The 14,401-nt window shown below is 47.5% G+C and overlaps 1 protein-coding gene across 1 annotated transcript; it reads left to right on the top strand.

Annotated features, from left to right (window-relative positions):
- Positions 1–2,143: 2,143 nt before the first annotated feature.
- On the top strand, positions 2,144–12,420 carry LOC308590574 (calcineurin B homologous protein 2-like). Its single transcript, XM_081200743.1, has 7 exons — positions 2,144–2,329; positions 4,993–5,065; positions 7,401–7,481; positions 9,133–9,242; positions 9,561–9,622; positions 10,701–10,823; positions 11,748–12,420. The coding sequence occupies exons 1-7, from the start codon at positions 2,263–2,265 to the stop codon at positions 11,799–11,801; spliced, it is 570 nt and encodes a 189-aa protein (XP_081056869.1). The 5' UTR covers positions 2,144–2,262; the 3' UTR covers positions 11,802–12,420.
- Positions 12,421–14,401: the final 1,981 nt, after the last annotated feature.

Raw genomic sequence — 14,401 nt, 5'->3', positions numbered from 1 at the left:
TAAATTGCTGCTTTCGATTCACTGCTCTCCCTGATATCCCTTGATGTCAGCCCTGTTTAGGGAAGATTTTAATGTTTGAAGTTTTATTCTGTTTTTAGTCCTCTGTTGGGAGCCGCCCTGAGGGGGAAACCCAGCCAGATGGGCGGGGTATAAATAGTAAAAATGATGATTATGTCCAGGCTTAGAAAGCCTATCTAGCTACATTTCAGCAAAGCAAGACTACCATCAATCTGCTTCTAAAAACAGCAAGTTTCTAGATTTTATTGTTGCTTGATAGGGGGGAACGTACAGGCAGGTACAAAGAAGCCCAGAAGAGAGAAGGTGGTGCAAACTGAAGCGGCATTCAAATAACCTGAAGAAGCTCCCATGGCAATGTCAATCCCTGTGGACTTCCAGACGTTGCTGAACTACAAATCCCATCACCCCGTTCCATTGACCAGGGTGAATGAAGCCAAGGTCCAACAACACTTGGCCCCCCCCATTCCAAGTCTGTTAGCTTTCTCTTGACACCAAACTAGCCAGCAAACCTCAAATGGGGAGGTACAGAGCCCTAATCATAATTTGTTTCTTAGGAATAATTTGTACAGATTTGCATATCATTAAAATATTTCTATCCCACCTTTTGTGCCAAAGCACTTGAAGGCAACTTACGGCAGGGGATCACATTTAAAAAACAAACGAAAACCATTAAATCTGCAACATCAGTAAACAAGCATCATTTTGAAAATTAAGACACAGCCAGCAGCAAGAAACTACAAATGCCCTCTGATATAGTCTGCAACCAGAAAGCCTTTGGAAAAGGGGACACACACACCCACCCACCCCTGAAAGGAGCGCCATAGCCTGGGAGATACGGTGGGAGTGGGCAGTTGGGGTGGGGGCCCACAGGGACAGGCCCCTCCATAGCTGAAATGGAGAGGGGAGTCAGCCCTTCAAGTACACTAAGGACTTTATAAAGGCCAAAACTGGGGCCCTTAAACCAATTGGAAGCCAACAAAACGTTTCAGGATTCAGATCATAAGCCCTTCTGGCAACAGCTCCAAGTTCCATTTTCTAACAGCAGTTTCCCAAAATTTTGAAAGGGAGCACTATAATTACCAAGGGTTGAATTCTCTCCCCCCCCCCCGCAATATTCTGCTGAAGAAGAGACCTTTGTAACTCAAAGACCTGCATGCAAGTTATTCTTCTGCAATCCCTCATAACCAAGAAAGATTGTCTTCCATAAACACAGTTTTAACAGTGAGTCCGTAAGTGACTGTGGAGGCCAATTCTGGATCCACACGTCCTTCCACAGTGGGGACATTGGTTTCCAGGCGGGAGTTGATCCCGGTGAGGGTTTGCCAAGCATGCCTTCCTCTTAGCACGTTTCTCCCTTGCGTCCTGAGTTTGAGTGTCTTCAAAGCCCAGGACACCTTTGGTCAAGGCTGTTCTCCAACTGAAGTGCTCACAGGCCAGTGTTTCCCAGTTGTTGGTGTTTATACTACACTTTTTAGATTTGCCTTGAGAGTGTCTTTAAACCTCTTTTGTTGATCACCAGCATCACGCTTTCCATTTTTAAGTTTGGAATAGAGTAGTTGCTTTGGAAGACGATCATCAGGCATCCGCACAACATGACCAGTCCAACGAAGTTAGTGTTGAAGAATCACCGTTTCAACACTGGTGATCTCCTTGATAAAGAGTTTTGTGAAACCCTAAAGTCTGCATTTGCCTACAACACTGGTGATCTTTGCTTCTTCCAGTACACTGGTATTAGTTCGCCTGTCTTCCCAAATGATGTGTACAATTTTTCGGAGACCCTGTTGATGGAATCTTTCGAGGAGTTGGAGATGGCGTTTATAAGTGGTCCATGTTTCACAAGTGTACAGTAAGGTTGGTAGTACAATAGCTTTGTAAACAAGCATTTTGGTTTCCCTGCAAATGTCCTGGTCCTCAAACACTCTGCACTTCAGTCGGGAGAAAGCCAAACTCGCAGAGCTCAGGCGATGCTGGATTTCGGCATGCAACTTACAGCAGCCACTTAGCATTGCCTGCCTCTCTCTTCTCCCTGCCTTTCCACCTTAAAACAACTCTTCCCGGCCCTTCCCAAGTCCCTCCTCCCCTTGCAGTGGATCAGCTGTCTGGCTTTGATAACAGCTGCTGGGAGTGTGACTCTCTGCTGAAGTTGGTAGGTGTCCCGATATTAATATAGATGCACACACAGAGAGAGAGGCACGCCCTGTAAACAGCTTTGGCTGCCTGGAGGAGAGTCAGAACGGCTTCAAGATGGGAGGCCAAACTTCTCAGCTCTTCACCGTCCCTGAGCAGCAGGAGATCATGAAAGAAACTGGCTGTACGGGAAAACTTTATCAGAGAGAACGGTTTGCTTTCCTTCTTTCCATGAATAGAGGGGGGGAATGGGGGAGGAGGGAGTTAGCAACAGAGCTCGGAATTGTTTTAAACCCCCCTCCCCAAAATGAGAAGCCCACCTGCCTTGCGGAGCATTTGCTCTCGTCTTGCCAACCCCACAGACCAGCCTTAGATCTCTGGAGCTGTCCCAGGAGGCGACTAGGCTTTGCTGGGAAGAGAGAAGTCCTGGCTGCTCCAGAGTTACGCAAGGGGTGGGAATCGTGGCCAGTGGGTTTGGGCAATCTCATAGGAGGGAAAGATCCAGCACTTGTGGAGAAGAGCCTTGTGACCAGAGAGAATCAGAATCGGGACTTCATAGCTGAAACACTGCTCAGTTTGGGAGCTGGGAGGAAAGGGCTGTCAGGACTCCCGAGATCCAGATCAAAGCACAGGGCAGGGGCAGGGAGCAATTTAAGAGGTGAAAGGGGGCAGTGGCTGTGGCTCTCTGCAGCTGCCGTGATGCCAACGCACCCCTCTCACCTTGAGCCAGAGAGGGAGCAGGCACTGGAAGAAGAGGCTAATCCAGATCTTCGGGTTCCAGCGTTCTGGGCCTGTCCCGTTCCAGCCTCACCCCAGCGGGGCCACCCGCCTCCTGTTCCCAGCTCAGGGCACAGAGCAGAGGTGAGGTGACTAACGGAGATCAGAGATCCACAAAGTCTGTTCAAGTACAGTTACAGATAGGTAGCCGTGTTGGTCTGCCATAGTCAAAATAAAAAAATTCCTTCCAGTAGCACCTTAAAGACCAACTAAGTTAGTTCTTGGTATGAGCTTTCGTGTGCATGCACACTTCTTCAGATACAGATTCTTCAGGTATCTGAAGAAGTGTGCATGCACACGAAAGCTCATACCAAGAACTAACTTAGTTGGTCTTTAAGGTGCTGCTGGAAGGATTTTTTTTATTTTGTTCAAGTGCAGCGCATCAGCTAGTATTGTGCAAGTGCAGAACTTCTGGACAATTTGCAGCTGTGGAAGAAATTGTTTTTTCCTTGTTCTGATGAGTCAGCCAAAAGCAGAGACTTGGGACACGGGAATCTTTCATCTGGGGTGCGGTTAGTTTGGGAGAGATCATCATGCTCCTGGGGTGGAATGTGATCCTCCCCCCTGCCCCTTTAAAGAGTTATTTTACCAAGTTTTGGGTGAAAAATGAACTGTTGCTTTTGAGCTTGGCACGGTGCCCCACCCAAAGCCTTGCATCTTATCTGGCAGCTGGCTTCCTATTGTTTGCGAAATCTCCAGAGGAGGAAAGGGAGGGGAGGGGGCTGACTTTGAGATTTCCATCCTGTTCCCCACTTCAACAAGTGTGTGTGGGGCGGTATCAAATCCCCTCAGTAGGGGGCAGGAGGTTTGAATGCTTGTGCTTTCAACCCAATGTTGTCTTTTATTATGCTGGGCTGGTCACTTTTCCCTGGAGAGAAGATGCAGCACATTTCAAAGCAACAAGTGCTGTGGCAGGAATAATAGTCACAGTGGCACCTCCATTTCCCATCAGCCCCAGTTAGCATGGATAATGGGAGGTTGGCGGTGGGGGGGAAAGACACCAGACTGACAACCTTTGCTCTATACCTTTTCCCATTTCATCTGGTACTTGGAATTTTAGTTGCTGCTAAAATCATTTATAGGGACGTGGGTGGCGCTGCGGTCTAAACCACTGAACCTCTTTGGCTTGCCAATCAGAAGGTTGGCGGTTTGAATCCCCGCAACGGAGTGAGCTCCCATTGCTCTGTCCCAGCTCCTGCCAGCCTAGCAGTTCGAAAGCACGACAAAGTGCAAGTAGATAAATAGGTACCGCTCCAGCGGGAAGGTAAGCGGCGTTTCTGTGCACTGTTCTGATTTTGCCAGAAGCGGCTTAGTCCAGCAAACCAGATGAAGCTGATCACCAGCCCTCCCTCAGGCCTGCGACCTTTTTTTTTAAAAAAAAAAATATTTATTGAAAGTTTTTAAGATATAACAAGAAAAGAAAAATAAACATACAAAATAAAAAACAGTTAAAAACACACATTAATTTTCAATAACATAACTTCCATACACATACTTCCTCGGACCTCCTCATACCTCCCCTCTTTGTATTCCAGTTCGATTTGTTAGTTCAGCAAATCCTTACCATTAAACTTTTACCCGTTTGTAAAACCTTTTCTTTTTTTTTCATATCTCTTAAAGCATTACAGCTGGAAACCGCTTAGTTTCTATCCAACATCCTTCTAACATTCATTAATTTTACAATGTTTCTGTAAGTAGTCTTTAAATTTCTTCCAGTCTTCTTTCACCAACTCTTCTCCCTGGTCTCGGATTCTGCCCGTCATTTCTGCCAATTCCATGTAGTCCATCACCTTCATTTGCCTGCGACCTTCTTTTCCCCAGCAACCACGTTCCCATGTGGACCAGGAGACTGCCCTGAATCTGGACAGCCTGTTCCCATTTCCTTGCAGCGCAGGCGTGCTCAAGCCTGCTCTCCAAGTTTCAAACAGTTCGCCTTTAGATTCAGGGGAATGTTAATTGCATCTGGCTTCTTCCTTTTTTTAAAATACATTCGTTTCAAGGTCATTATACCTGCTGCTCATGGCACTTTCTTGGCTAATCATTAAACCTCTCCTTTCCTCTTGTACCCAGTCTCGGAAGCTAATGTTGTGCGCCTTTACCAGCGCTTCCAGGCTTTGGACAAGGATGAAAAAGGCTTCCTCAGGTAAGGATGAGGGAAGGGAAGGGAAGGGAAGGGAAAGAGGATGGCAATCTGAGAACAAGGAAGGAATCAGAGGCCTCCGTCTGAAGACATTGCCCCACAACCACCACCCCACTGACCTTTACACAGTAGAGATCCAGGCAGCTGAGTTGAGGTTTGTGCTTTTTCCTATCCTGCCATGTTCTATTCACACTTGTGGACATGATATAGCCAGGGGAACAGGGAAGACACAATTCACATGAGAACTTTTTTGTTCTTAAATTAAAAATAAGTAAATATGAACTCATGCTCTTCTTCAAGCCCTATTTCTCCATTTTCTTCTTCCGAGACTGGTAAAAGGTTTTAAAGCTTGATTCAAGAGCCGTCTACAAATACAGTACTAAATACGCCGGAGCAAATTGGTCAAAAAATGATGACACATTAAAGGTGAGCGGAGTGGCAATAGGTTCACCTGTCCAATGTGACAGAGCACAAGTCAGAAACATACTGCTCTAGAATTCTGTGATTCCAAGAGTCAGCAGAGTAGAATTAAGAACAATTCACACCTGCAGAGAACACCAGTTCTGCTCTGTTCTGGGGGTCTTTTTAAGTTAGTTTTTCTGCAAACAGAAGACCTGCAAGAGGGGAAAACGCAGCAGAGACAGGGATTTTCATAACAATGTCACGCTGATGCCCCATAAAAAGTTAGTAAACGCAGCAAGGATATCCCATAGTAAATGCGTACAGATGCCCCTTAGCCACTGCTTTTGACCACCAAATTCCTGCTCATTTGTCATAGAATCATAGAATCCTAGAGTTGGAAGAGACCACAAGGGCCATCGAGTCCAACCCCCTGCCAAGCAGGAAACACCATCAGAGCACTCCTGACATATGGTTGTCAAGCCTCTGCTTAAAGACCTCCAAAGGAGGAGACTCCACCACACTCCTTGGCAGCAAATTCCACTGTCAAACAGCTCTTACTGTCAGGAAGTTCTTCCTAATGTTTAGGTGGAATCTTCTTTCTTGTAGTTTGGATCCATTGCTCCGTGTCCGCTTCTCTGGAGCAGCAGAAAACAACCTTTCTCCCTCCTCTATGTGACATCCTTTTATATATTGGAACATGGCTATCATATCACCCCTTAACCTCCTCTTCTCCAGGCTAAACATGCCCAGCTCCCTTAGCCGTTCCTCATAAGGCATCGTTTCCAGGCCTTTGACCATTTTGGTTGCCCTCCTCTGGACACGTTCCAGTTTGTCAGTGTCCTTCTTGAACTGTGGTGCCCAGAACTGGACACAGTACTCCAGGTGAGCTCTGACCAGAGCAGAGTTGTCAACACCCGATGTATTTCAGTTTCACAGTGCTTCACCCAGCTGACATAGTAAGTTAGGGCGCCCTGGCAGAAACAACTACGTTATCACCGCAGCTTTGTGCACAACACCTAGTGCATGGGTGAAAGATTTAGGGATGCAGGAGTTGAGGCTGTAGCAAGGCCCCTGAGCTCCCAGTACGTTTAGTAGGCTGGTCTCTGCTACTAGCAGCAGTGCAGAAACTTTTATGGTTGTCCACTTCTCAAGTTCTTAAGCGGATTGTAGCAGGAAGAAAGGCAATGTGGATTCAAAATATTCACTGCCTGGACACTGAGGTCCAGCTCCAAGGGCCTTCTGGCAGTTCCCTCACTGCGAGAAGCCAAGTTACAGGGAACCAGGCAGAGGGCCTTCTCGGTAGTGGCACCTGCTCTGTGGAACGCCCTCCCACCAGATGTCAAGGAAATAACAAACTACCAGACTTTTAGAAGACATATGAAGGCAGCCCTGTTTAGGAAAGCTTTTTAACAGACCACTGTATTTTAATGCTTTGTTGGAGTATAAATAATAAATTATTATTATTATTATTATTATTATTATTATTATTATTATTATTATTATTATTATTATTATCACCATCATCATCGCTGCAGGCCAGTCAAAGGAGGCGGGTGTGGGGTTAACAATTACACAGACGGCGCCTGAGCCGAACGGAACGAGTCGCCATGTCTCACACAATTTTGCTTGTTCAACCTACCGAACAATTACACAGACTTCGCACCAGGAAAACAAAGAAACCTTGGGGGTTTTTTTCTGACTATGACCAGAATTGATTCCCTTTATGTGTTTTACCCCTGCTCGTTTTGGTCATCAGCCACTTCAGATATTCACTGTGAACAGAAAAGCTGGGTGGAATAGAATAAAATAAAATTAAAACCTAATATAAGCCCCTTTGAATTGTGGGGGGTTGGGCTAGATACCCCTTGGGGATCCCTTCCAATTCTGTTGCTAAAACTTATACGTTTTGTTATAGCTATGTTTTCTCCCTCCGCAGCAAAGATGACTTCGAAGGGATCGGAGAACTAGCAGTGAACCCCATCGGTGACCGGATCATTGATGCCTTCTTCCCAGATGGGTGTGTTTGTGTGTGTGTTGTGTGTAGGGAAGTCTCTGGCCCTGCCCAGTGCCATAAAACACAGAAACCGCCCTCGCTTGCCCCTTGCCCTCACTTCAGCATCCTGTCCTCTTCTAACAATACAGGGAATCAGACCTTAGTGCACAAGAATGATTCTAGAGTCCATTCTATGATTCAGGGTACTGCAACAGCCAAGTGTGCCTGGAGGGCTCTTCCGCTGCCTGCTGCTTCTTGATTCTAGTCTGTTATGTTCTTCCACAGACGCATTTGCTCTTGGCGAACATCCACAAGGAACATCTCCCGGCCCCAATTCCCAAGTCTCGGGAAAGGGCCTGAGCTCATCCTGTGTCTGCCTGAGAGCCACACAGAGTTCCTGCGTTGTCGCTGAGACCCAGCCAGGCAGGAGTGGTCTCTTGCAGGCAGTTCCCCAAAGTCCACGCAAAGAGAAATCACAGGACTGAGAGGTGTGAGGCAGACACTGGCCTTGTCCAATGTAAGCAAGGCCTGCCTCTTTTGCAGCCCTGATGCAAATGCATAATTAAGAAACACCCTCGGGCTGACCAGGCTTCCTCAAGCAATGGCAGGCTAAAGAGGAAAGGAAGTGCCATATTTTTTGCTCCATAAGACACACCTAGTTTTTAGAGGAGGAAAACAAGAAAAAAAAATATTCTGAACGAAACAGTGGATGTATGATTTTTGTGGTTCATGCTATGACCACAGACATGTGATCTGATGGTGAATTTGGGGTGAGCCAATGCAAAAATCCTGAGGATCCATGTGGATCCGTGCTTTGTAACCATGTTTTTGCGCCATTGCGGCCCCACGCAACAGTGGGTGCGTGATTTTTTGGGTGCAGGCTGTAGCCATGGACATGCTATGTGACCTGATGGTGAATTTGGGGTGACCCAATGCAAAAATCCTGAGGATCCATGGGCTTTTACCTCCCAGGCAGCCTCCTTTATCCCTAGCGTCCCTTATCTCTCTTCCGATCCCACCGATCAGCTGTTTCCTTTCAACACTCCCTTCCCTCTTGTTTGCCTTAGGGTCTTTTCCTTAGCTGGAGCAGTTTTTTGCTCCTCCTTTTCTTCTAATTTCTTTCATTGTTTTAGTCTTCCTGTCTCCTCTCCTTGCTGTCTTTACCTTCCCCCTCCCAGGCAGCCTCCTTTATCTCTGTTGTTGTTTAGTCGTTTAGTCGTTTCCGCCTCTTCGTGACCCCCTGGACCAGAGCACGCCAGGCACTCCTGTCTTCCACTGCCTCCCGCAGATTGGTCAGTTTTATCTCTAGCATCCCTTATCTCTCTCCCCGATTGGCAAAAGATCAGCGGCTTTGTTTCAACACCCACTTCCCTCTTTCCCCCCCAAAAAAAGCATGATTTGCTTTTCGGCCCTGGGCAATTTGGCTCCAGGGACCACACATTTGCTCCATAAGACACACAGACATTTCCCCTTACTTTTTAGGAGGAAAAAAGTGTGTCTTATAGAGCAAAAAATACGGTAGCTCAGGAGCAGAGCACCTGCTTTGCATGCAGAAGGTCTCAGATTCAAACTCCAAGCATCTCCAGTGAAGGCAATGGGGAGCTAGATGGGCCAGCAGATTCCCATGTTCCTTCCTAGTAGGTAAGATTCCACGAAGGGTCTTGTTTCTCCCTAGGAGAGAGACTACGGACTTCCGGACATTCACTCGTGTGCTGGCCCACTTCCGGCCGGTGGAAGGACCCGGAGGCTCGCAGAACGCTAACAGCCGGCTTAGCAAGCTGAAGTGTGAGTGGACGTACAATGGGTGTTCCAGGGAAAACAACTACAGGAAGGTGCCAAGAAGTACCCCTTGTAGCTGGAAGGGCTAGACGCTTGGTTGATTTCGTTTAAATGAAAACTGAAACACTCTGGATGCAGAGTTCCGCAGTCACTGCCAAGTTCCCCAGTTATGCTGTGCGGTAACAAAAGTACAACATGCATCCTGGGTGCTTAATGTCCACCCTTAAGCTGGACAGATCTGTGGGCCGGCAGCACAACACGGTGTCTCGCGCTAAACCTTCCCCACTGCTAACCTCCCCCCCTGTTGTTCTGGTTCCTGTTCAGTTGCTTTTCAGCTCTACGACCAAGACAAGGATGGGAAGATCTCCCGAGCAGAAATATTACAGGTAACTCTTGCAAACAACTGGGGGGAAATGCAAGGGTGGGAAAGGGGGTGTGCATATGAAGAATTAAAATCAGGGAGGGGCAGCGCTTAAAGATGTTACCCAAAGGCAAATATATCCTGCCCCCTAAACCTCAATGGAGGAGGAGAGCTGGCGTCACCCTGACAAAAGGAATGTGCTCTCTACATGCGTAGAAACACTTTTTAAAATTCACATGTACCAGGCTAGAAACGTCTTGGGCTCAAAGCTGACTATTGGAAGAGTCAGGATGGATAAAAAAAAGAACTTATCCACGCAGCGCACAGTTAAACTGTGGAACTCCCTGCCACAGGAGTCAGTGACGGCCACCTACCTGGATGGCTTTAAAAGAGGAGAGGACAAATTCACAGAGAGGACAAATTGGCTACTACCGATGATGGCTATGTACTGCCTCCATGGTCAGAGGCCGTAATGCTTCTGAATACCAGTTGCTAAAGGGACGCGGGTGGTGCTGTGGGTTAAACCACTGAGCCTCTTGGGCTTGCTGATCAGAAGGTTGGCAGTTCGAATCCCCGCGATGACGGGATGAGCTCCCGTTGCTCGGTCCCTGCTCCTGCCCACCTAGCAGTTCGAAAGCACACTTGTTCAAGTAGATAAATAGGTACCGCTCCGGCGGGAAGGTAAATGGCATTTCCGTGCGCTGCTCTGGTTCGCCAGAAGCGGCTTAGTCCTGCTGGCCACATGACCCAGAAGCTGTACGCCTGCTCCCTCGGCCAGTAAAGCAAGATGAGCATCGCAACCCCAGAGTCGTCCGCAACTGGACCTAATGGTCACTCTGAGAACAGGATGCTGGACTATCCAAGCCATTGGCCTGATCCAACAGGGTCTTCTTACATTGCGAAGGTCACAAGTGCTTATCGTGCCAGGAACCCCAGGAGATTTATCCAAGGACATCGGTGCAGAAGCACGCCCAAGTTTGTGCTCCAGCCATCAGCAGAGCAAAGCTTTAGTCCCTCATCTTGATGAAGGCGGAGGAATAGGGAGAAGCAGCGCCCTTAAGAACCCCTCATCTCTCTGGCTACCCCTCTTCCCCAACCCCCAGGTGCTGAGAATGATGATTGGGATCGAGGTGACGGATGAGCAACTCGAGAGCATCACAGACCGAACCGTCCAAGAGGCCGATAAGGATGGAGACAACGCCATCTCCTTTGAGGAGTTTGCAAAGGTCTGGGATAGGGCAGGTTCTTCCACACTGGCCATTCCCAACTTAGTGCCCTCCAGATGTTTGGGCCTCCAACTCCCATCAGCCCCCAGATGGGAGGAGAACAAAACATCTGGAGTGGGACAAGGTTGAGGAAGGCTGGTCTATACACTGCAGAGATATGGACCCTGAGGAACATAAGATTAATTTCCAGTAATTTTTTTAAAAAAGCAAAAGATGTCAGACAAGTGGATCTGTGCCTTCAAGGCAGCCATAGCCCAGGTGTGGAGAACCTCAGGCCTGGGGGCTGAATTTATCCCTCCACACCCTTCTATCTGTCCCTCAGGACTCTACCCAGAATGCTCCATCCTCTCTCCCCAGGCCGGCCACACACACACACACACACACACACACACACGTGTCCTCTGAACTCTGCTTGCCTGGATGGCAGAGATGGCTGTGGGAATGTGTGCCATGTAGAAGCTGTCCCACAAAGGTAATATTTACATTTATTGCCGCACCCAACACATCATGTGATCCCCAGAAGATTGCCCAGAAGGGGGCCATGACCCTTGGGCTGAAGGCGGGGAAGGGAGGGTAGAAATAAAATTTATTTATTTATTTATTTATTTATATTATTGAGGTCCCCCACCCCTACACTAACCCCTTGTGGACACTTGGCTCCTTAACCCCTGAGTGTTGCTTGGTCCCGGTTCCCCCACTCTGTTTGCTTTTTATTAAGAGATTTATAAACTGCTCTTCCTCCAAGACACCAGGGTGGTGAACAGCGATGAGGCAACTTCTCAGAGGCACACACTGAATTATCCATCACATTTTCCAGGACTGGGGTTCCAGCCATGAAAAGCAGTTCTAGGTCTGAGAAAGGCTAAAAAGGCCCACTAAAGCTTTTTTTTTGGTAACACCAATCTTCTCCACTTTGTTTTGCAGTCTGTGGAAAAGCTGAACATTGAACAGAAGATGAGCCTCCGGATCCTGAAGTGATCCATCAGGGACCCTGACAACTTGGGAAATGAACAAGTCTGGCTCCTGGCAGCAAAGGATGCAGCTGCAAAAACATGTGGGATACTGTCGGATCTCTGCTCTGCTCCTGATGGGCCGCAAAGAAACCAAATTAGAGATCTCCATCTAACAAAGATGGACATGACAACAAGATTGGATCGGAAGCTGTTGACCAACAGAGGCCTGCCATTCCGTCAGCCATGTCTAAGCAGACCTCCGTGGCAAGCGAGCCTTGTAAAGAAACCGTGGAGCATCATGCAAAGATTTCAGAATGCAGTTGGGGCCTAAAATGATTACTTCCTTTGGAAAAGCCCCCAGTAGCCTGGAGTGAGTGGAGTGGGTGTGTGGGAAAGAGGAGTTCATACTTTTGTGACCTCCCCTCCTTTTACAAAAAGCTTCGCAAAGGCAGTAGAAATTAATGCTGCCAGACAGCAAACAAACGAGTCAGAATTCATTTCCGGGAGATTTGATTTCAAGGTTTCATCAAAAAGGTAATACAAACTGGAACTGCGGCACTGGTATCTGAACACCTCTTTGGGAGTTATCTTTCTTCGATTGCATTTTCATTCATTAAAAGATACGCAGATTGCATCCACACAAAGCTAGAAGTGGTTTTAAATTATCTGCCCTATTTTATTTCCATTCTTGAATTCTGCAGCTATGTAGTAAGTACTGTATTTTTCGCTCTATAAGACACACCAGACCACAAGACGCACCTAGTTTTTGGAGGAGGAAAACAAGAAAAAAAATATTCTGAATCTCAGAAGCCAGAATAGGAAGAGGGAATGCGCAGCCTGCATTCGCTCCATAAGACGCACACACATTTCAGCTTTGGGGCTTTTAGAGCCAAAGGAAGAGGTGATGTTACAGAGGTGTATAACATTATGAACAGCATGGCGAACGAGGACAGAAATAAGTTTTTCCTCCCTCTCTTGTACTGTGGTACCTCGGGTTACATATGCTTCAGGTTACAGACTCCACTAACCCAGAAATAGTACCTCGGGTTAAGAACTTTGCTTCAGGATGAGAACAGAAATCGCGCAGCGGCGGCAGCGGGAGGCCCCATTAGCTAAAGTGGTACCTCAGGTTAAGAACAGCCCTCCAGAACAAATTAATTTCTTAACCCGAGGTACCACTGTAATCCTAAAAGCTGAATGTTGGAAGATATGGGACACACACACAAAAAGGATTTCTTTACACAGCAGACAGTTAAACTGCAGTAGGAGGAAGGGCTGACCACCAGCCTACATGGTTTTAAGAGAGGATTTGATAATTTCATGGAGAATAAGACTATCAATGGCTGCTAGCTGTGATGGCTATTCTCTGTCTCCACAGTTATGCCTCTGAATATCAGTTTCTGGAAAGGGAAGGGTGTTCTTGTGGCCGCATCCTGCTTGCAGGTTTCCCACAGCCAACGGGTTGGCTATTATTAGATCTGGGTGCTGGACTAAATGGGGTACTGGCCTGATCCATAAGGCTCTTTTCGCACGTTTAAGGGATGTCCTGCCAGCTTGGGACCTTCTGCATGCAGAACAAGGGTGGCTCTGCCACTGAGCTAGATGTCTCCCTCCCTCCTTTATGTTTCCTACATCTCTGCTGCTCTTGGTCTGTTGTTGTTTGTTGTTTAGTCGTTTAGTCGTGTCCGCCTCTTGGTGACCCCCTGGACCAGAGCACGCCAGGCACTCCTGTCTTCCACTGCCTCCCGCAGTTTGGTCAAACCCATGCTGGTCGCTTCGAGAACACTGTCCCACCATCTCGTCCTCTGTCGTCCCCTTCTCCTTGAATGTGGGGATGTTTCCCAACATCAGGGTCTTTTCCAGGGAGTCTTCTCTTCTCATGAGGTGGCCAAAGTCTTGAAGCCTCGGCTTCAGGATCTGTCCTTCCAGTGAGCACTCAGGGCTGATTTCCTTCAGAATGGAGAGGTTGGATCTTCTTGCAGTCCATGGGACTCTCAAGAGTCTCCTCCAGCACCAGAATTCAAAAGCATCCATTCTTCGGCGATCAGCCTTCTTTATGGTCCAGCTCTCACTTCCATACATCACTACTGGGGAAACCAGAGCTTGAACTATACGGACCTTTGTTGGCAAGGTGATGTCTCTGCTTTTTAAGATGCTCTCTAGGTTTGTCATTGCTTTTCTCCCAAGAAGCAGGCGTCTCAGTCTGCTCGCTGCATTTATACACTTTCTCCTTTCCGGATCAGCATACTGATCTTAGGATCAGGCCGAGCTCAGGCATTGTAAAAAAAGGAACAAGACAATTGAGAAATATGCACAGACGCAGCTAGAGCCCCTTCTTCATATGCTTTGCTGAGCTATAGAAAAATAGGTGGTGTGGGGGGTTTTTTGGAGGAGGGCTTGCAGTTGAGAATCTTGTGCTGGGAGAAGGAAGGTATCCTGACAGACAGAAGAAGGGGTCCCATCAACCAAATGATACTAGGGGGCAGCATGTTAAAGATAACACAAACCTCTTTTATCTGGTACTAACTGTTGCCAGAGCAAATACTTTTATATGCAAAGAGCTCCACATGTCAGCTGCTGGTCAGGAGACGTGGGATGAACAGCAACAACACAAAGTATTCATGG

Source organism: Podarcis bocagei (genome assembly GCF_964188305.1).
Source record: "Podarcis bocagei genome assembly, chromosome: 7".
Lineage (NCBI taxonomy): Eukaryota > Metazoa > Chordata > Lepidosauria > Squamata > Lacertidae > Podarcis > Podarcis bocagei.
The sequence above is the reverse complement of the archived record's forward strand: the minus strand, read 5'-3'. Positions and strand labels throughout refer to the sequence as shown.